The following is a 23,789-nucleotide window of genomic DNA, read 5'->3' on the forward strand; positions in this document are numbered from 1 at the left end:
AATAGTCTATATCCTTAAGAGGTTAAAAAATGTTAATCTCATACAACCCCTTTAAATAAAGGTAAGTTCACATGAGGTTTTTTGGTCAGGATTTTGAGGCCGTATCCGCCTCAAAATCCTGACCAAAAAGACGTTTCCCATTGAAATCAATGGGAGCCGGTCAGTTTTTTTTTTCCGGGAGCTGGAACAAATGGCTCCCGGAAAAAAGAACTGACCGGCTCCAATTGATTTGGGAAAAAGAAGCGACATGGTCATTCTTTCAGGCGGATTCATCTGGCGACATCCGCCTGAAGACACTCCCTCCTCCCGACTAGGCCCATTCATTTGGGCCTAATCCGGAGCGGAGTTCGCGACTGGATGCCGGTTTTTGGTCCGGAACCTGAGGCGGAGTCTGCCTCAGGTTCCGGACCAAAAAACCCCATGTGAACTTACCCTAAGTGTATGATGAGCATAGTGTTCTACTGAATGTGTACTAGTTGACAATACCACATCAGCTGTTGACATATATTACTTTTTTTTATTGATAGTAAAACACAAAAAAATATATGTAAAAACAAAGACTCGTAGATTCACTGAGTTGTATGGAGCTGGGCTTGTATCCGCTGCAAGCAAGCCACCTCAGCTGGAGTCCTCAGGTACTGCTCTATCTCACTGTCCAAAATCTCCTCATCCCCTGTAACTTCTTGGTGCCCATTGGGAAAAGCATTATGGTAGGTTCTCTTTTTTGGCTTGGTTACACATGGAGGTAGGAAGGGAGCAGCAGGCTGCTGTGCATCACAAGGCTTGCCTTCATCTGACTTTGTGGTGGACGCCTCCATAGCTTCCATCGCTTTCCTGAGAAGATAATTCTGGTGCTTTAAGATGTCACCCAAGTGATAGACCACCGTTTTTTTATTAATTGTTAGCATCTTCAGCCACGGGAGCTGTGAGGACAGCTTTAGTAAAGTTTCTTTAAATTCTTTTAGTCGCAATAATGCTGGTTTAGGCAAAGCTGTATCGGCCAACTTGCAAAATCGAGTAATATTGCAGGACAGCCTTTGTAGGGGTTTGAGGGACTGCCAAGAGAGATAGGCCGCTGCTGTTACGAGGGGAACGGGTTGACGTCCAGTGACGAGCCAGGTCTCACTGGCTAGCTCCAGTATTTGTAAAGTCCGCTCCAATACTTTTGCTAGATCCTCTGCATATCCCTCTGGGACATCGGAAGGATCTTGGAATAACTTGAAGCTGCGGATAATAAGAATATAATTAAGATGGTGCTTATAGCAGAAAACACAATCATGTGACCCTATGAACGTGACAAATCCCAAGTCGAACTTTTTCGTATATATTTGTCAATCTACCTATCTCAGATATTCACTATATATACACACAAACATGGACACATGGGGCCCTGGGACTCAATTTTGAGCAGGAAAACATTTGTATGGAATTTGTGCTCTTATTTGACGCGTACATAGCACAGTCCTGATGTGTGTATTCTTATTTAAGACCAACTATCACTACCAAGGTAGCGTAATCCATGTAACCTTACACTGGATCCCACCACCTTTCAACTCCAAAGAAGTCTGCATGTGTGCCACCACGTCAATGACACATGGAACTGAACTACAAAAGAAGCAGTGGCCGGTCACTTGACAGAGAAAGGGTTAATGTTGGCAGGTACTTTACTAGCGGACCCGTAGTCACCCATCATGTTTATGGATACAGTGGATGTCTGCAGCCTAACAAGGCCCAGTTAAGTTTATTTTTAACTCTGTGCATCCTTAAATCTTCCCCATAATCTAGGTTAGATTACCTTTGGCAGTGACTTTTGGCCAGATCCTGAAGACTCAGAGTTGGTAAATCTATCTTCAAATCTTGAACCAGTTCCGTGAACGCAGTGCTGAGGAGTTCAAGTTTGGAGTAAAGTAGGGCAGAGATGGTAGCTATAGTTATAGGCCAGCCATGCTGCCTGCATGTGATGTACACACAGCAGCCCATGATCGCTTCCTTCTTCTCACATCTAGCACCGTGGCACATTGGGAGATAGAAGGCACGCTCATAATAGGACACTGACGAATCTGCAAAGGAGTCTGGAAGTTTAAGAACTCTACAAAGATTCCTGATCCGCACGATACCTGGTGGAAAGAAGACAGATTACATAGGATCGATGTTACACTTTACTAATATGTCATCTAGTGAAAAGTATAGTCAGTCATACAGCGGTCACATAGTCAGTCATACAGCGGTCACATAGACAATTACAGCAACCAAATGGCATAAAATGAATAAACAAACATTTTTTCACAAAACAGTAAAGTCAAGCACCAAAGACCCAAGCGGGCTCAGCGGACGCAGATGCAAACCAGGCCTTACTCTGTATTTTATGACTTGGTGTACTGTAAAAACCTCCCCCACTGTCCTAGCATCCTCCTGAGCAGTGACACAAGCGGTAGAAGACTAGAGAAGGACTGTGTTCACTCTTAGGGGTCCCAGCAGAGGGACTGACCAGACAGTTATCACTGAGGAGAAGTTTTGCAATGTTTTTTGGGGGGAATTGGCCTCACCAAGGAAAACATTTTCTTATAATGAAAGTCCACAAATGTGCGACATTAACCATCTACTTGCTTGTAGTGAAAAGATTTACAAAAGACAACACAACTAACAAGAAACATAGCTACGCTGGTTGCGAACGAATTGTTCAAGTGCTAAAGTAACAACTAATATGGCTGCAAAACAGACAAAAAAGCTGACACAGCTCACGACTGACACATGAAACTTACCCCGTAGTTTAGCTCGGCTGATTGACTCATTCTGTCCCGTGCCCTCGCTAAATGTCACCGCTGTGAACAAAACCGAAACAGAATGACAATGAGAACTCGTCTGCAAGAGAAGTAGATGCAATAACAACTGCAAAACATCAAGACACTGCATGTTATATCATTAGAGAATACCACAGAGAAGGTAAAGGGAAACTCCAAAAAACAGCGTTTCCAAGATTCCTAGGAGTGCCCCAAGGAAATCTTTCTCTTTGCCCTGAGACAATTATTTGCATTCATGCCATCCTGTGATGGGCATGTCCATTTTTTTGATGAATATTGCAAAAAACACTGACTCTTTTTTGTTGGAATTTACCAGGACATGTACGATTTGCTGGGATTGTTTCTAAAATTTGTTAGAGTCACAACAAATTCATAACAGTTGATAAGTATGCATTTGTGGGTACTATACCATGTTATGGCTTTTACGCTTGCAAATCTGGACAGAATATCAGCAGCATACTAGTCCAGTGTGGACGTAGTCTTAAAACAAAAAAAACAAACCCCAAAACCTGTCTCTCCATGTGATCAGACATCGGAGATGGAAAGATGTATCCAGGGCTGGATTAAGGGTACCGTGTGTTCTAGGCTGTTCAGAATGACTCATGACTCTAGCGTGACCCATTCAGAAAGCGGGAGAGACCTGAAGAGGACAGGGACTCCTGCCACAGCCCAGAAGAGGTGAGTAATACTTTTTGTTACATTTACTCACCATACCGGAGCTTCCACTAATTATAGTCTGGGGTCCCCCATAATATAATAATGGCAGTTCTGGTTCAGACGTGTTCAGTCTGAATGAGACTCCCGGGCGAATGTCGTGAGGTTTGCCCAGCAAATACTCACCTCCAGTAGACTCCTGTTTCCTGCAACAACAATCAACTGTACTGGCAGATGTCAATACAGTGGAATAAGAATTTGTATTATAATGGGGGCGAATGGACCCTGCGCTACAATCCATTTTGATGTTATTATGCTCGAACTCTGTATGATACTTGCTGCACCACCCAGCAAATAACTAACTCTTAGGGGGCATTCACACTACCGCCGTTGTCTGCCCCGGGGTTTCCGTCCTAAACTCCGGGGAAAATGGATAGGGGACAGTCAGCTTTAAAACCCCTTTCATTTTAATGGGTTTTTAAAAGTAACCGCCGTTGTCCGCATGCAGCCCCTATAACTGCTGATGTCCGCATGCAGCCCCTATAACCGCTGATGTCCGCATGCAGCCCCTATAACTGCTGATGTCCGCATGCAGCCCCTATAACCGCTGATGTCCGCATGCAGCCCCTATAACCGCCGATGTCCGCATGCAGCCTCTATAACCGCTGATGTCCGCATGCAGCCCCTATAACCGCTGATGTCCGCATGCAGCCTCTATAACCGCATGCAGCCCCTATAACCACCGATGTCCGCATGCAGCCCCTATAACCGCCGATGTCCGCATGCAGCCCCTATAACCGCCGATGTCCGCATGCAGCCCCTATAACCGCCGATGTCCGCATGCAGCCCCTATAACCGCCGATGTCCGCATGCAGCCCCTATAACCGCCGATGTCCGCATGCAGCCCCTATAACCGCCGATGTCCGCATGCAGCCCCTATAACCGCCGATGTCCGCATGCAGCCCCTATAACCGCCGATGTCCGCATGCAGCCCCTATAACCGCCGATGTCCGCATGCAGCCCCTATAACCGCCGATGTCCGCATGCAGCCCCTATAACCGCCGATGTCCGCATGCAGCCCCTATAACCGCCGATGTCCGCATGCAGCCCCTATAACCGCCGATGTCCGCATGCAGCCCCTATAACCGCCGATGTCCGCATGCAGCCCCTATAACCGCCGATGTCCGCATGCAGCCCCTATAACCGACGATGTCCGCATGCAGCCCCTATAACCGCCGATGTCTGCATGCAGCCTCTATAACCGCCGATGTCTGCATGCAGCCTCTATAACCGCTGATGTCCGCATACAGCCTCTATAACCGCATGCAGCCCCTATAACCGCTGATGTCCGCATGCAGCCCCTATAACCGCTGATGTCCGCATGCAGCCCCTATAACCGCCGATGTCCGCATGCAGCCCCTATAACCGCTGATGTCCGCATGCAGCCCCTATAACCGCCGATGTCCGCATACAGCCTCTATAACCGCCGATGTTCGCATGCAGCCCCTATAACCGCCGATGTCCGCATGCAGCCCCTATAACCGCCGATGTCCGCATGCAGCCTCTATAACCACTGATGTCCGCATGCAGCCCCTATAACCGCCGATGTCCGCATGCAGCCCCTATAACCGCCGATGTCCGCATGCAGCCTCTATAACCGCCGATGTCCGCATGCAGCCTCTATAACCGCCGATGTCCGCATACAGCCCCTATAACCGCCGATGTCCGCATGCAGCCTCTATAACCGCTGATGTCTGCATGCAGCCTCTATAACCGCTGATGTCTGCATGCAGCCTCTATAACCGCTGATGTCTGCATGCAGCCCCTATAACCGCTGATGTCCGCATGCAGCCTCTATAACCGCCGGTGCGCGCATGCATCCCCTATAACCGCCGATGTTCGCATGCAGCCTCTATAACCGCCGGTGCGCGCATGCATCCCCTATAACCGCCGATGTTCGCATGCAGCCTCTCCGCCTGGAAACCGTTTTTAGGACTTTAGGCCTGTACAAAAAAAAACAAAAAAAAAACCCCGCTTTCCAGGCGCAGAGGCTGCATACGGAGATCAGCAGTTATAGAGGCTGCATGTGAGCGGTAACACACTGTAACCAATTAGATCACGTCTTTCATTTTCTAACCTGCCCTGATAAATGTTAGCTGGCTTCTCATTGGTTGCCGTGCTTCTCTGCGGCCCTCACCTTGCAGGAAGTTTTCCTCAGTCTGTGTGGTTGTCAGTCTGCCCTCGGTCAGGACATAGCCGCAGTCTGCACACACAAGCTGCTCCTGGGAGTAATGGGCGTCCTCCACAATCTCACAGGAGCCGCAGTCCGGGCACTTCTTACCACCCGACATCTTTGGGTGACGTGCCGGTCACCAAAATAAACACGTCCGTGAAGCTTTATATTTTCTGAGCAGCCGCTATTATGTCTTGTCTAGTCTGTGACTATTGGCGAATTGGCTTCAAAAAAATGGCCGCCGATCCTGATAACTGAAGACAACATTAGAATGATACGTAGCAGCATTCTAGCGTGACGTCATTTCCGGCTCAGCTCTTCTGCTGGGACCAGGTATTCGTTAAAATACTCTCTATAACGTGAAGAAGTGGGAAAGCATATGGGACATATCGGGAAGCTCGTAATATGGCGGGCACTGGGGAGGATCAATGTACACTTTCATTATAAAAACAATACGGTAAATACAGACTTTGACACTAGGTGGCGCTGTAGTGTCAGGTTTATGTATGACTGAAGATGTTCTATAGTTGTGAATGAAGTTAGAACAGGGGTAGAGAACGTACAGATCTCCAGCTATTGCAAAACTACAACTCCCAGCATGCATACTTGCACTGCTGTTCTGGGAACTCCCATGGAAGTGAATGGAGCATGCTGGGAGTTGTAGTTTCACAGCAGCTGGAGAACCAAAGGTTCCCTACCCCTGAGTTAGAACCTGTGACCAGGGTTTGGGCCCCTAAACCAACACCATAATGGGAGCTGTTTCTCATACACTTTCTATATTAGTTTTGCATACTTCTCAAGATCTCTGCTTCTTGTCATACAGTTAGAACCTTTACTGTGATGGAGTGCAAAATAGACAAGCAGGTTGGCAACCCCGGATCATTCCGAAACAAGGGGTCATTATCAAATTCATCAGAAGTCTTCAGAGGAGCCCATATATTCTGTGCAGGTGCTCAGCAGACGGCAAGTACAGTCCTCCATGTGCAATAGAAATAATAAAGCAGCACTCGCCAATGTAGGTAAAAACTTATCCTTTATTAGGGTCCATTCACACGGAGTAAACGCACGCTCATGTTGATACAATACACATGTAAAGAATACACGTGCAAAAATAAGACTCCCATTGACTTCAATGACATTTTTTTACACGTTGTGTTTTTTGACGCATTTTTTACATGTGAAAAAATGTCATTGAAGTCAATAGGAGTCTACATCTATGGATGCGGAGTAGCTGGTATACTTCCCATAGCTGGCACATGAAGAAAACAAGAGATTCTGTAACCTAACCTTTTGTCATTCACCCAAAAGCAGGAGCAGCAAGGAACACTTCATAGGCTTACACCTATGGGTCTACACTGGGGATTCCGTCCCCTATTCCACTTGCAGGACTTTTCTCTCTGCATTTTTCAGGCAGAAACCCCACAGACCCCTGTGGAAATATATGTAACAAACCATTACTCACCTTTCCCTGTGCCTCTGTTTCAGTATCAGCTGCTCCATTGGTCTGTATACAACTCCCCTGCTGATGTCCTGCTGTGGCCAACCATAGGCCTCAGTGGTGACCTCTTCACAGCCCACATGTGACCTGTGAGACCTGTAATCGGCTGCAGCGGTGCCCTCACACAAACAGCCGGGGAATCTGTATACAATGGCACGGGAAGAGGTGAATAATGGTTTGTTATGTTTCTACCCCCAGTATGGACTGGACAATCTCTAAGTATTCATGGATGGAATTGTCTCCCGTTACCAATGGATGCCTGCTGTCAGCATCCACTGTATATAGAGTATATGGTAAATGTCGGGAAGAGGTTTTCTCACCAAATCAAGTTATCTCCTATCCATAGAATAGGGAATTATATGCAGGTCAGTGGGGACCCAACCACTTAAAAGTCCCCCGTTCCCAATGGACTGGTGGTCGGACAGCATGTGCACTGCTCCATTCATATCAATGGGAGCCCTGGAAATAGTCAAGCAGTGAATTTCAGGTATCCCTCCCTGAAATGAATGGAGCAGTGCTGCCCGACTATTGCTCCATACAGAACTGAGGATCTAATTCCCCTGTTCTCCTGATCAGATCGGATAGGAGATAACTTGCTTTGGTAGAATACCTCTTAATAGACTTGAGCCCTATGTGGCATTTTACAGTCACAGCAAGTTGGGTGGGATTCTGGCAAATCCCATCCCCACTTTGTGGGGGGGGGAAAAAAAAACGCATGACCATTGCGGTTTTGGAAATCACAGCATGTCAATTATATCTACGGAAACACCGGTGGTTTCCCTATCAGTATAATTGAAGCAGAAAGTCCTCAGAGGAAACCTCTGCAAACTTTCAGTTCAAAGTGCTGTGGGAAGAACCCTGATGTGTCGCCACTGCAGTTTTCCCTGCAGTGCTTTTTATGCTGCAGGACGCCACATGGGGCCTTAGCCTTAAAGGGATATTCCCAACTCGCTTGTTTCACCAACCTGCATGCTGTCTGCTCTGTTCACTTCCGGGTTTTCTCAGTGAATTGGTGGGCAGGGTTTCACTTGCTGTCTCTCAGACAAAGCCAGATCTGCTATTTGCTATGTTTGCAGTCAGTAATGAGGGATTGGTTGTAAATAAATTAGCACAGTATCACTGGAAGATACACAGTATAAAGCTGATGGATTTGATAGGTGATAAGAATACCAAATTTACTTGCTACAGGAACAAGAGTTAGCTTGCAATTAACTCTGTGTTAGGTCTGTGAGAGATAAGATCACCCCCAGTTCTGTGGTTATGGAAACGCAGTGTAAACAATGAAGTGAATAATCTCAGATAGCGGCCATACAAAGCAGTTTTACTGAAGCAATGTATTTAGGAAAAGTCTTAAATCCACATATACTAGCAGTATAAATAGGATCCTTGAGATGGGACAACTCCTTTAAGGCTGAGGCCTCACATTGCAGAAATGCAGTTTGTTTTTTTTTGCAGATTTTACTGCGGTTTTTTGACCCAAAGTCAAGAGTGGCTTGAAAAGGAATGGGGAATATATAAGAATCTCTTATATTTTAACATTTAAAACCACTCCTGGCTTTGGCTCAAAAAACCCCGGGAAAATCTGCAACAGAAACTTCAGCTTTTCCACAATGTGGGGCTGTAACCTAACTCCTCCACTGCAATATAGTGACAACCAGCTTAAACTACAGTATACTGCAGCTTGTAACACTGGATCACGTCAGGATGACACTTATTTACATCTGGTGTAATCTTTCCATATTTATTGCGTACCATAAAGTTGCGGCATAGGATTACAGATAATATGTATAGTGTCACCGCTTCCTTGTACTATTTACGCCTCACATGGATAAATACACAGCACGCATACTGGTAACCGCAGAACAATTTTGCGCTGTATCCACTACCGAGAACAATAAAGCTCGCCTTCTTTGCAACATAGACATATAATAAGGATTGTTATTCCAGCTATGTAACAAGGCGAGGTCAGGTGAGATTCCTATGTGAGGTGTCACGGACAAAGTTCTTGCTCTACAGTAAATGTTCTCAGTCTCTCAGCCATTGTGTAAGAAGCACCACATGATGTCCAGAAAAAGATGTACAATTTCCTTACGTCTTTCTGCCTGTGGTGCAGATATAGCAGGCGGATACACACTGTGATCCCTCTGAAAAGCTGTTTACCTAACAGCTCAATATACGTGCACTGAACTGTAACCCAGAAAAGCCATTTTGTTCTCCAAACAAGCAAAACAAGATGCCTACATAAATAAGTCTGTAAGACATATTTTTTCTCTACAAATGCCCGGATGCCCCCTCCCCGAAACTGACGGAAAAACACAATTACTGTAGAACACTAGGTGTGCCCTAATCTTTCGGACATGTACTATTTTCGGCTTAAGGATGAAACATTATTTTTCATTCCAAGACACATAACTTTTTTTTTTATTTATATGTTGATATAGCCACATGCGAGCTTTGTTTTGTTTTTTTTCTGTGGGATGAGTTGTAATTTTTAATGGCGTAATTACTAATTTAATGACTAAGCTTTTTTTAACTCTTTTTTTGGGAGAGAATGGGAAAAGATTGAAATTTGCAATTGATTTTGAGTATAATTTTGCCTTGTTCATTGTATGGTAAAAAACCCCATTTTTAATTTATTCTGCAGGTTAGCACGATTATGTCAATTGCAAATATGTAAAGGTTACTGCTTTTTTTTTTGTAATGTAGATTGTGAGCCCCATATAGGGATCACGATGTACATTTTATTTTTCTTATCAGGATGTCTTTTGTAGAATGGAAGGAAATCCACGTGAACACGGGGAGAACAGAAAGAATGAGCATGTTGATTTCAATGGGAGACATCTTTTTGGTCAGGATTTTGAGGTGGATACGGCCTCAAAATCCTGACCAAAAAAACCCATGTGAACTTACCCTAAATGTAGTTCATTGGCTGTTCTAAAGTGAAAGACTTATCTGTTGAATACATTGAATATAATATTTTTTGCAATTGATTGTGTATCTCGACACTTATGTGTCCTTTCTTGGTGAGCACCTGAGGTTTGGTGAAGGAGTTTGATAGACCATATTGGATATTAGGTTTCTTTCATCTGGCAATGGTATTAAAGGGAGTTTCCATTATAAATATTCATTATATATTGTTCCAGACTCCGTTTAGCAAATTACTATTTAGCCTTGAGGCTTGTTAGTAGTGTCTGGAATATTCCTGCAACATTGCAAAATACTGGCGGTGGCCTGTGGGGGACACAAAGGATCCTCTGTACTAAAGATGAGCGAATACTATTCGAAACTCCTGTTTCGAATAGCATGCACCCATAGGAATGAATGGACGCAGCCAGCACGCAGGGGGGTAAGCGGCTGGCCGCTTCCATTCATTCTTATGGGTGTGTGCTATTCGAAACGGCCGTTTCGAATAGTACTCACTCATCTCTACTCTGTACTACTGTGAACTTCTACCTGCAACACTCACATTCACTGCCATATTACACACAGGGGGTCCAGCTCTTGATGGCCACCAACCTCCACTGCTAGAGTAAATATAACTGTGTGTATGCTTTAAAGGGAGTCTGTCAGCAGATCCCATCATATCAACCCAACCCTGCAGACAGATAGGTTGGGGGTCGCCTGAATCAGACAGCGCTTTCCCTTTGTACCTCCATTGCTAAGATATCTCTGTTTTGGTCAATTTGCAAATGAGCTCTTTGGAATAATGAGGGTGTTGCCATTGCTCTACACAGGTAAGGGGCAACTCCACTGTTGGTCCAAAGAGTTAATTTCTATATTCACCCATATTCACAAAAATAGAGATACCTCTGCACCAAGAACGAATGAACCGATTCATGTTGGTGTGCAGGACTTTCTTGCCCTGGTTTCCACAGGTAAACGATGAGAATTTTCTCATGTTCACATCTGTGCTCATATTTCTCTTTTTTTTCTGTTGTGTTACAGGAAAAAGCAACAAAAGTAACAGCCGTCATGACAGACCCCACAGACTATAATGAGGAAAGTTGACTTTCCGCCATGGTACGTAGCACTTTACTGGAAAAAATATCATAGAAAAGCAAGAGTAGTCATTAGCAGAGATGAGCGAACAGTGAAATATTCGAGATTCGATATTTGTTTTGAGTAGAGCCTCAATATTCGACTACTCGATTGAATATCTAATCCCATTATAGTCTATAAGTAAAAATGCTCGTTTCAGGGGAAACCACTATTCGACTAAAGGAGTCACCAAGTCCAGGAATAGCAGGAGGAGAGTGTTTAGGAGGAGCGCTGTGCAGTTAAAGCGCACGGACCCCATTATAGTCTATGGGGTCCGTGTGCTTTAACTGCACAGCGCTTGCAGTTGCGCTGATAAAAAGTAAGCTCCCTCGCAACAGCAAGCTGCCAGCTCTCCTGACTAGCAAGGACGAGACTGCTGCAGAACCAGCGTTGATTTGCCGAAGGCTCGTCTTTGCTAGTCAGGAGAGCTGGCAGTTTGCTGTTATGAGGGAGCTGACTTTTTTTCATAGGAATGTATTGACCAGCGTTGATTGGCCAGCGTACAGCATTCGGCCAATCAGTGCTGGTCCTGCCGGAGGCTCGTCTGTGAGGAGGCGGAGTCTAAGATTGGACCACAATGGAGACTGCTGTGGTCCGATCTTAGACTCCGCCTCCTCACAGACGAGCCTCCAGCAGAACCAGCGTTGATTGGCTAAATGCTGTACACTGGCCAATGCATTCCTGACAAAAAGTAAGCTCCCTCGTAACAGCAAGCTTGCAGCTCTCCTGACTAGCAAGGACGAGCCTGGTGCAGAACCAGCGTTGATTGGCCGAATGCTATACACTGTATAGCATTCGGCCAATCAACGCTGGCTCTGAATCGAAGATGTAGTGCGAATAGCTAGTAGTATTTGATCGAGTACGAATATTTCGAATACCGTAGTACTCAATCGAATACCTACTCGCTCATCTCTAGTCATCCTTATTTCCAACCTTTTTGATAGAATCTGTGATGGAGGAAATAACAGAGCAGGCCGACAAATTATACTGTATATGTAACCGAGGACCGGTGTGTGACCAAGAGTGATACATTGCAAAGTTGAAGCAGTCCTCATGTGGAAGTATGTACGTCCCTCATGACTTATTACAGAATTTCATGTGGCCTTACATGTCTCCAGCTCATACATATACATCTGTGTACCATGACATCATCCCAATAGTACCTGAATGACACGCCATTAGAAGACTACGGGCTATATGACATTGACTGTAAATGTCACGCCAGTGTTAGTAAAAGGAGTCTCCCAGAAAGCCGACAGGGTTCATTTCTGCTGACTGTCAGGTTGTAACTATTTGCAACATTCATTATTCGTTCTGTTATAGTATCGCAGCATTGCCATCTGACTATAAGTCAACATGTCACTCTAACCCAGGGATGGCGAATCTATGACACACCAAGACAAGTTAGGTGACACATCGGCAGCTACTTATTGTCTTATTGCTATGTACAGCATCCCAGCATCAGCTTCAGTACACCCTGGAGGCAGCAGCGGAAGGCCAGGATAGCTAAGTATAAAGTATTGACCACTATTCTGTGTGGACGTCTGTGAATAAAAAGGGGTCATATATTTCGAGTGGAATATACCCCCCACTGTGTTAGTACAGCAGATGTCAGGTATTTAAACATGCTGCCAGGAGTCTAATAAGTGCCATCAAAAAAATAAATTAAAAAAAAAAAAAAAAAAAGTAACAATATTAAAATAAAAAAATATATTAAATAATTCAAGTCATTCCTCGTCCTGCTTTCCCTAGAAGATTGTATGTCAATACTATGAAACACATACACATTAGGTATCTTAATGGTGTACATGGTGGTCATTGATGTGAATTGCTGTCCATGTAAGATGAGGATAGCTTGGCTCCACTAGCATGAGAGCTGCCCCTACAAAACAGTTCTCAATTCTGGCCCACAGAGGGAGTCACTGAACAGAAGGACCCTCTATATACTAGGTCTACGCACCCAGGATCAGGTCCTCTTATAATTCAACACTGGTTGAATGACACCGGCATCATGGTTTCTATACTGTGATGGATATAGTGGAGAGATTTTGACCCCTCACAGTTAAGTTTTTCATTTCTTTTGTTCCCCCAGCAGGCTCTTTTCAGAGTTCATACATTAAAGTTCAGCAACCTTTGGCACTCCAGCTGCTGTGATATAACAACTCCCAGCAAGCTCCATTCACTTCTATGGCAATTTCTAAGAACAGCGGAGCAAATACTGGGAGCTGTATTACAACAGCTGGGGTGCTGAAGGTTGCTTACCTTAGCATAGGCTAACATTAGCCATGAAGTCAGGGCCTCTTCCAATACAGATCCTACTTATATTTGTGAGACATGAACCTGCTCTCATTTTGTACAGCAATAAATACTGAGCTCATCTGAGATCTCAGCAGAGATCTGCTAGGCCTGAGCATTAAAGGATTAGCAGATTTCCCAGCAGCCGATCACCGTGTATGATACATGATGTATACGCCATATTCCGCTCCACCCAGTGTTTGTCCGGTGACATTTCCTGCAATTACTCTTATAGCTCACACAAAGCTAAGTCTTCCAATTATTTACTTAGTAAACAAGTAGTATTACAGCATATATACAATGTACAGCACATTGCTTTATTGTTCTATGGCTTCTTAAAGGGACAGAACTTTGTAATGTAGAGCATCAGTGTAACACAGTAATACTAGCAAGGGTCTTGGCAGCCATTAAAGAGTCAAACAATGGGAAAAGGGTAAATAAAAAATACATCCCCACCAGAGTTTTCTATTCTGAACCCCACCGGTGTCAGATACACCACAATAACTGATGTATCTAAATATATAGTGGAGATTTTGGGCTAGTTCACATGTGTTTGGGGGGGGGGGGGAGGGTTGTTAGGTTTTTCTGCCTCCCGTTGACTTCCTGATGCGGAATTCCCCTGAAGAAAGGCCCTGTCATTTCTTCTTTCCGCTAGGTCTCCATAGACCTATTGTGAGGGGGCAGATCTTGCGGTGAATTCTGCATCAAAATCCACCCCTTCTTGCCCCGTGTGAAAGAGCCCTTATGCTACCTCTAGGTTGGCTTACTTTAGATCAATATTGTGCAGTATATTTTTGTGTAATTTGGTACATTATGAACCATGCCCCATTTTTTTCACACAGTGCAAGAAGAAGGGTTTAAAAAGAAGTTTTAAGTCAACTAAAAAGGTGCAAAGAGACCAGACCTTGTAAGAATACACCAAACCACGTCAGACACTTAGATAAATCTGGAGCAGTTACGATAGTCTAGTCTGGGATTGTACGGTTTAGCTGTAGGATTGTATTAGTAAATCTGGGCTTATACATCTCCATAGAACCAGGAAGTTTTCTCCTCCATGTTTGTAAGGCCTCGTGTGTTACACAATGACTCTCTACCAGGAAGTACTTACCTTGATCCTGAGGTAATTCTTCGGGGAAAGTCCCATTTCTTGTTTACCTCAATAGTAAAGATTTCCTGTTCTGTTCATACCACATTCATAGGGATCCCACTAAGAAGCGCCATCCCCTTGTTTAGTGCAGTCCAGGTCCGCGTTTCCCCTCAATATGGCCTCTAATGTATAGGTACTGACCAGACCCTTCCCCCAGCAGCCACCATTAGACAACACTACGTCCAGGGTGAAGATTTGGGACCGAACAACAGCGCGAACAGTGGAACATTACGTACAGTAACCATCTAGGTTGTCAAAAAGCCACACGAAGTACAATACAAGGCATCCAAATTTAATATACATGTTTATTAATTTTTATAAATAAATCATCACTACAAAAAGAGAAAATAGTCCAGCTTATAATATCAGAATAATATACGTCATAAAGTGCTGCTAGAGGGGCCCGCAGGAGCTGGGCAATATGGAAGTCACTTAAATCCAGCAATAGATGCATTGTTCTGTAGTATACATCTTAAGGTGTTGATCAAGTAGACACAGAAGCATTTTCCTCCAGATGATAGATCAAGTGTTTTGGGATCATTCAGGGAAGGTAATCTGAGACTTTACATAATGGTCTATCCTCATGTCTAGTACCGATCCTAAGGATAGGTCTTCATGTGAAACTCCTAGATAACCCCTTTAAGCCGCAGTGATGTAAGAAGTCTATAGCCCATTCACCTAGACTTCCTTTGTGATCCAGGAAACCTACAGGCCGGATTCAGACAAGTGTATACAAGCGCCTTATGGACAAGTCTCCTGGCCTGAGCCTAGGTCTGCTGATCTACTGTGTATTTGGATCAGCAGACCCCGCAGTCGAGCCGGGACAATTGGCTGTAATAAGCAGACAAAACTTCTCGTCTAAAATTCTCTGAAACCGACCTTAGACAATATTGTACGGGCCTGTGTCTCAGAAGGCACAATGGTAGTTCTATTGCCTAATGTGTAAGAGTGTCGCACAGTGTGAGGCACTTAACTATTAAAACCAGATAAGGGGTTCACGAGGCGAGAACCCTGTAAAGATCTGAACAAGTGAGCTCCAACGTTCAGATACCCCCTCCATATTAAAGTCTTATTTATGTCTTGTAATACTCATTTGACACTTATAATCCCAAAACCGCCTTGACTGGCCTCTCCATGTGGCATAGACAGTCAAGCTGGTTACACCTTAATATACTATAAATTAGTGAAGTGCACCCGGTGTCCATAGTTGTAAAAGTACAATAAAATTCCATTAATCTGACATTATTAAAAACAAAATTAAAAAAAAAAAAAATCTGATAATCCGGCACATCTCTTTTCCTATTGGATGTCCAATTCATTTGGGGATAGTTATTAACGGAAGTTATCGCGCCAGTTTTCTGGTGCAAATGTGGCGTATATTTTGGAGCAACCAAGGTTGGCCAAGCTCAAGATTGAATTTATTATAATTTACTCAAAAAACGGCCATGAGATGTGTCTGTAATCTATGTCAATCCCTGACCGGTGTAGACCCCCCGCAGTGCTCCAGCACTATTACGTGGTGGGCGCCTATTAATTCTGGAGCAGCACATGATACGCCAGCCATAATAAATTCCCCAATGACTTGTATCAGTCATCACATGCTAAGATTCCAGTTTATTCATCCATCTATACAGTGAGCGGATATATTTTACACTAATTCATAGTCATTTAAATAACATAAAAAGATCATCGATTTCTGGGATTAATCGGATCAGCCCGGCTGGCACAGGAAGCTGAAATAAAATCATCCTACACAGCAATAAAACTCTGTAACAGTCCCATAGAGTTCCAGTACAGATTGTCCCTGCGGTATGGCGGTCTTTCCTGCAGCGTACCCTCACTTTATTAGTGCACGTCTGTAGAAATTTTGTTCATTAGAGAAAAATACATTTCCTAAGTAAAATAGTGATATCTGAATAGAAATATAGATCATCTTATACATCCCTCTGCAATGAGGCGGGCACATTATGGCCCGGGTACAGGTAAAGTCTTCCTTTATTTACAAGGCACATACATATACACATACAGACCACCCACAGGTCCACTCACACTTACTGATACCCTTCTCATATCCTGGTACCATGCACCCTCCATAGGATGGGGAGAAAAAGGACATGTAGTCCAGGTATACTTACCAACTGGCAAACACTCCACTGCACAAGCCTAGTTTTACTATCCCCCCCCCCTTTGAGGCCACACCCCTTTACACAGATGACACTGTTTCAATGTCTGACAATACTGAATTCCACTGCCACACACATAAAACCCATGGGGCACTGCTTTTCAGGAGGCTTCTTCTACATTTCCTCAGAGATTTGCCAAGTTTGCACTGCCCCCCTCCCAGAGTTGTCAAAAGTAAGCAGAGATCAGTGAGGACAAGTGACTTAACAGTGTCACACCATCTTTGGCATAGGACTATAATGTAGAATACTTCTGAATATATATAGAAGATGAGAGAATGCTAATGTGCGGGGTCTAATAGGAGGTGCTGAGGTTTACTCCAGGAATAAAGTGGGTTTCCCCTGTAAGTACCATTCATCCAGTGTTAAAATATCTACAACATGTAACCTTCATATACTATCCTTCTGATAGGCACTGTATAATACAACCAGCTCAGTCCACTCATTCTCTAAGGTGAGGTGTACAGTTCAGTGCATGAGTCCTAGAGGAGGTTAGAACCTTCCAAGCTTCTTACTGCCGTTTCTTAGGATGTTGGGAGTTTCCTCCATGACCCGTACCAGCAGGTTGTCGATGTAGTCCTCCAGCTCTCGTACCTGCGATTCCTTCTTACTAATGGTGTCTCTCTGCTTCAATACCAGCTGGATGAGCTCATCGTGTGTCAGCTGAGCAAAGGCAGAGGCAGGATCTGATGGGTCATATTTCTGTCAATGAAAAGAATAGGGAACTGGTTAAGCAAAGTAGATGTGACAGGTAATAAAACAAGATTCCATGTAATGTCGCCATAGGTGAAAAATGTAGAACGTTTCTGCTGGAACATGTGTCTCACATTTTGGTAAATAGCCCGTGGACTCATCTGTCCTTGTCCGTTTGCACTTAGTGGGCCCCTTTGTGCTGCTATTTTAATGCTGTAGTACTTGATGGGGCAAGAGGAAGCTCAAGAGTCTTTCACTTCAAAGGATTTATATCTACAAACACTTATCCCAAATCCACAGTGAAGGGGGCAAGTCTATGATGGGATCAGGAGAGCAAGGTCCCATGTCCCACTATCTGAATGGGGCAGCATTCTCAAAGGACCGTTGCCGCTACACTGAGTTACATGGGACTGCCAGAAATAGAGCGGCCCTTTACAGAACTTCCACACTAATGTCTAAGAGTGACCATGGCCATATCCATGGGTTATGAGTAGAGATGATTCGGCCAATCCGAACAGCACGCACCCATAGAAATGAATGGAAGCACCTGTGACGCTGGCCGGCCGCCGGCAAAGTCAGCAACACAGGTGCTTCCATTCATTTCTATGGGTGCGTGCTGTTCGGATCGGCTGATCCGAACAGTGTCCGCTCATCTCTAGTTATGAGGATTAATATCTAGCTCTCTGAGGAGACAAGACCATCACTTTCATGCTACAGCTTTGTCTTCTCAGAGCCATTCCCCTCTGTATAGAGATCAGTAGCCTGAGCTTATCAGAAGCAGCGATCAGTGCAGGGGAAAGGGGAGCGGAGTAACAGGAGAAAGGAGCATTTTTCTTTAATAAAATATATCGCATTATATTACTATTGAGTTATAAAATTTAGGTACACTTTATGCCCGGCCCCTTGACCACTAAGCCACTCTCTCCTCATCAGACAAGGATTGATAACTGTGGGACACAACACAGAAGCTAATTGTTTTGGTGCAAATAAAGCGTTGCGATTAGCAAATCTCTCCCACCGTCTCTGCTTCATGTAGAATAAATAGGGACTATGAAGTGATCACATATGTAATGCAACTGGAAGAACAGGTCATAAATATCATATACATTTACAGGCCTCTTGTGAGGTTTCTATGCTGTGATATCATCAGAGTCATAAATGCAGCCGGGCTGTCTGGATGACAAGATGACGTGTCGTGTACAGTCTTATGTGAGCACATCATTGTAGTGAGCAGAAGTCAGATTTCCCAGAAATATCTATATCCTGATGTAATGAGATGTATACTGCCTGAGCTGTAATGAAGAGGAGCCCGGAGACCATTATTTCATTAAAGCCTCTTACATAAAAGTCATTAAGAGCAGAAGAAAGTTAATAAATCCTTTTTCCGTTTCAAGAATTTCTTTTGATCTTTATGAGAGAATCAGGAACATTAATCCAATTATCCATTAGATGAAATTATTCCATTACCGATTACCAGTCCCCGGGACTATGCGGATGGAGGGAATTAGACGCTGCGTGCTACGAGGGTCTCAGACAGGCAGCACAGTGTATGGAGCGAGGCAGAAATAGTATGCTGGTTTATAGACATGGCCAAGAAGAGAGGCAGCCAATGGACGGGAGACATGGCCTCCAAGGAGCCTATATTGGTTGCGATCCAAAAGGAGGACTGCGTACTGCTGGATTTCAATATGGCTAATTAGTTTATTTTCAAGGGATATTAGCCTCAGCATTTTAACTGCATATACCTCAGGCTGTCTCACAACTCACATTAAAGATCTGGGCAATTTTAGGTGCTGTACAGCCAGAGATATAGTCAGTTTATTACACAGTTTGGCAATGACAGCTGCAGATATAGAAATATGCAGCGCTCACTTCAAATAGCGCCATCTCCTGTTGTATTACAACTACAACTGCATTTTAAAGCTGCAGTTCTCAACTTTACCAACAAGCTTGGGTCTACTATATACCTCCCAAAGTGCTGATCAGGAGCATGCCAAATAATTCACACATGTAATATCTCAGATCTCTAGGCCATAAGACAAAGCAGTCTACATTGTCTACAGAAGTTATAGGAACTGATAACCACAGTTCTCTTGCTAAAAAAAGTTGGAACATATAATGGTGGTTTCTTCAAATATTTCCTCTGCAGGTGGATATCACGACCTTACCTTGCTGTTATAGACATTAATTACATTTTCATGGCCTTTGATCGGCTGGGGGAAGTTGGAAACATTTTTGTTCTGTGCGTTCATTGGCTTCACTGGATTTGTTCTGCAGAGACATAGACATCGCATTGAGCAACCACTTCATTTTACTGACAGAATGGGTCAACAGTAAGGGGGGGAGGGGGTGTAAGACCAACAAAGAAAGTCTATAGTTAAATTCAGCCCAAAATTCTAAACATTTTTTGTATTTACATACCGTATATACTCGAGTATAAGCCAACCTGAATATAAACCGAGGCCCCTAATTTTACCACAAAAAACTGGGAAAAATTATTGACTCCAGTATAAGCCTAGATGGGAAATGCAGCAGCTGCTGGAAAATTTCCAAAATTAAAATGGTCAGGTTTTTTGGGTGCAGTAGTTGCTGGGTGCGGGGAAAGGGTAGGAGGTGTTTTGGTTGTCTGCCTGCCCCTTCCCTGAGCCTGAGGACTGTTATCCCCCCCCCCCCCACATGGAATTCAGTCTGGCAGAATATAGGGGATCTGCAGTGCTCCTATTAACCCCTTCCTGACGGAACAGGAGCACTGCAGATCCCCTATATTCAGTAGACCGGGCACTGTCAGACACAGGGATACCTAATGTGTATGTGTTTCACAGTAATTGTCAACTTTTAGATGTATTCTAAGGAAAGAAGGGATTTAGAACTTTTTTTATTATATTTTTTTTAAAAGCTTTTTTTTCACTATTTTATGGGTGATTCTATACATTACTATTGCGGTTAGTCATAGACACCCCCCACACACACACAATTTTATTTTATTGCTTGACTCGACTATAAGCCGAGAGGGGCTTTTTCAGCACAAAAACTGTGCTGAAAAAAAAAAAAAAAAAAAATTGGCTATACTCAAGTATATACGATATATCTTAACAATGCTTATATCTCCAGCTATGCCAGGAATGATATTAACATAATTGTATGTCCTCCTCAGTTTATGTGCAGAGGTGGTCACACATGCTCAGCCTTGCTTCTGCTTCTCCAGGAATCCCTGATGTGTCCGCTGCTTCTTCTGCTTCACAGACTACAGAACTACAATTGTAGTAACTCAATCTCACTTATCACTTGGCAACTTCAGAAGGCATCTGGCTCTCCATACTAGGTATTCCTCTACATATCAGGTGGACCAGCGAGAGGGACAAGACTGAGTATGCTTGTCCACGTCAGCACATTTCCTGAGGTGGACACAAAAACTATTGTGACTATTTTTAAAAATTATTCCTGAAATATTGAGAACATACACGATACAAAAATGCTCAGAATTCTGGTCTGAATGTACCTGTAACATTTTGTGGAACAACCCTTTTAGGAGGTATTCACATGTAACAGTTCTGTTGCAATAATTTTAGAATTGGCATGTATTTCCATTCATTCCTATGGCATTGTATGTGGGTTTCTGAAGTCAGGTAAAATTCGGCACTAAAATCTGCCGAGCGTGAAACTAGCGTCTACTGCCGGGACATATTACAGCGTTTTACTTCACGCCTCTCTCCCTCACATGCTCGGAGTATCACGTAGCCTTCACATTCCATTTATTCAGGAAGAATGGTTCGCATTGCATTTGAGGATTTGTGGAGTGGAGAATGACTGATGTGGTTTGGAATGAAAACTATCATTTTAAGTCATTTCTCTTGTTTTACCATGCTGGAGTGCAGCACCCCCCCCCCCTCCTCAAATATTTAGGGGGTTTGGACCCTATCAATCTTATTGCAATATTTGACCATTACATCTAACTAGAGAACCTGATTACTCCGGATATCTCATCATTCTGGGTATTTTACAGGAGTCTTTTTTGTGCTGGAGTCTGTTACATTAATACGATTTTCAAAATTGCTGCAAAAAAAAAAAAAAAAAAAAACACCCCGCCACAAAAAAAAATGACTCCTTTAAATACCAAGGGAGATAAAAGAATACTATGATAATTTATACAAGTCATAACCCATCCTGCACCTGCACGACACAGGGAAACCAGATGCAAATCATGCACTGACTTCATTCATGTAAAAGCACATGCAGCCAAGGACAGTCATTGAATGGAAATATGGGATTGGACAGAAAGTAGAAATAATCCACAATCAGAACCGTTAGTGCTCAGCTAATTCTGCCTAATCTATAGACAGGCGCCAAGTACATGTAACATTCTGCAGTCTCGCTTTACAGCTGGTATCAGAACGGACCCCTAGAAAAGTTAGCAAGCTCCGGTAATATAATGTGCAGGGCGGCTCGCTGTTCTACAGGGTTATTACTGCAGCATTTCCGCAGGTAGAATCGGGTAATTCTAGTAACAATCAGGAAAGCAAATGTCCGGTGTATAGTAAATTAGTAACTAAAGTAAAGTGATCCTTTCCACGGCACCGCTCCTCTGTCCTCCCTGCAGGTGAGTAAGTTTTTTTTCTTCCTTTTCTACATAGGTGAAGCAGTGACATGGTATATACAGGTCTAAGTCATTGCAATAGCCAAGATGATGTTGTCATGGCTGTACGGGCGAGGAGGACTGAAGTGCGGAGCTGGAAGCAACAGGAGAAAATACTTGCAAGTATCACTTGCTGTCATGTGTACCTCGATAGAAAATAGGACTTATATGTGGTTTCTCACAGAGGAGGGGGAGAAAAAAAATAAAATAAATTTTAGGCGTTTATTCTGTTACATAAAGATCTATAGTGAATTATGACTGCACTACAAACAACGGGGTGGATTTACTAACTCATCTACACCAGTTATCATAGATGGAGTAAATGTGGGGCATCTTTGGCGCAAGGTCCTTTTATGGATGCGCCACATTGCTGGTTCTGAATCTCACTCACCTCGGCACAACAAATGTACTATAACTCACGCCAGAGGACTGTGGGCTCCATGCACCAGAATTATTCAGCATCTGGGGCATCTAATAAGATTATAATAGGAAAGGCTAGTCCTAATAAAAGGTCTTTGTTGCATTTTTTTTTTTTTTTGCATTTTTGGTCAGCTTTGGACATTGCATTGCTTTTTCAATAGGCTTCTCTATTGGACATGAACCCCTCCCCCAAAAAAAGAAATATAATCTCAAATAATAAAATAATAATAATAATATAGGTGCTAGTGTTTAATGAATTTCCTTCCCCATATTTAAAGTAAAATGGAATAAAAACCTCAATGCTCGATCCCCCTCCCCGAACACAACACTGTACAACACACAGTTCACTTACCTAAATGAAATATGGTGACATTATTAATACATTTATTCCATAACCAGGTATTCCCACCTTAGACGTTTATACACATGCCATAAATGTCTGATCAGTGGGCGTCCCCCGACCCCTGTCCTGCCTGGTGAGATAGTTACTGCATACAGGCAGAGAATGGATGAAGAGGTGAGTACACATGTGCACATCTCTATCCATTCACTTCTAAGGGAGTTGCAGACAGATATTATTGACATATCCAAAGGATGTGCTATAAGGCTAAGGTGCGAACACTCCTTTAAGGAGCTGAACATGCAGATTGATGGTGAATGTAGAAGATGCAATTAAGCAGAATAGATTGTAATAAATTCATTTGTAATTCATTTATTTTTTTAAATGTAGATTGTGAGCCCCTCATAGAGCTCACAATGTACATTTTCTCCTTATCAGTATGTCTTTTTGGAATATGGGATGGAAATCCATGCAAACACAGGGAGAACATACAAACTCCTTGCAGATGGTTTTTGCCCTTGGCGGGATTTGAACACCAGGACTCCAGTGCTGCAAGGCACTGATGACTTGAGTCATAAAGATCTATAGTGACAGTTACACCAGACTTGAGTCATCAGTTCTGAACAGATTCTTTTTATATACTTTTCCTTTAAGATGGATATTGTAGTAATCACTAAACCGCACTATAGTGCGTCTTATAATACTACTCGTATTGGTTGTCTTAGGTCACCAGTATGACAAGTGTCTCCTGTAAGTATGGGGCAGAGGAGACGCTCATGTAATGCTCTATTTGGGCGATGTTCTGGCCTTAACCCTAGAATTTCCAGATTTTGAGTTTCTATTCGATGGCATACTTA

At 43.5% G+C, this 23,789-nt stretch overlaps 2 protein-coding genes across 2 annotated transcripts in view; both read right to left on the minus strand.

The window, feature by feature from the left end:
* Positions 1-568: 568 nt before the first annotated feature.
* BRF2 (BRF2 general transcription factor IIIB subunit) lies at positions 569-23,531 on the minus strand. Its single transcript, XM_075273076.1, has 5 exons — positions 23,525-23,531; positions 5,653-5,806; positions 2,763-2,822; positions 1,796-2,117; positions 569-1,224 (listed from the first exon to the last, which is right to left on the minus strand). Exons 2-5 carry the CDS (start codon positions 5,804-5,806, stop codon positions 570-572), a joined length of 1,191 nt encoding a protein of 396 aa, XP_075129177.1. The 5' UTR covers positions 23,525-23,531; the 3' UTR covers position 569.
* Positions 14,984-23,789, minus strand: part of RAB11FIP1 (RAB11 family interacting protein 1) — a 31,260-nt gene continuing 22,454 nt past the window's right edge. The window contains exons 5-6 of the mRNA XM_075273075.1: positions 19,708-19,810; positions 14,984-17,548 (exon numbers count right to left, since the gene is read on the minus strand). Coding sequence (XP_075129176.1) covers positions 17,339-17,548; positions 19,708-19,810 — 313 coding nt within the window. The 3' untranslated portion in view covers positions 14,984-17,338. The remainder of the gene's footprint in view (positions 17,549-19,707; positions 19,811-23,789) is intronic.

Source organism: Leptodactylus fuscus, chromosome 5 (genome assembly GCF_031893055.1).
Source record: "Leptodactylus fuscus isolate aLepFus1 chromosome 5, aLepFus1.hap2, whole genome shotgun sequence".
NCBI lineage: Eukaryota > Metazoa > Chordata > Amphibia > Anura > Leptodactylidae > Leptodactylus > Leptodactylus fuscus.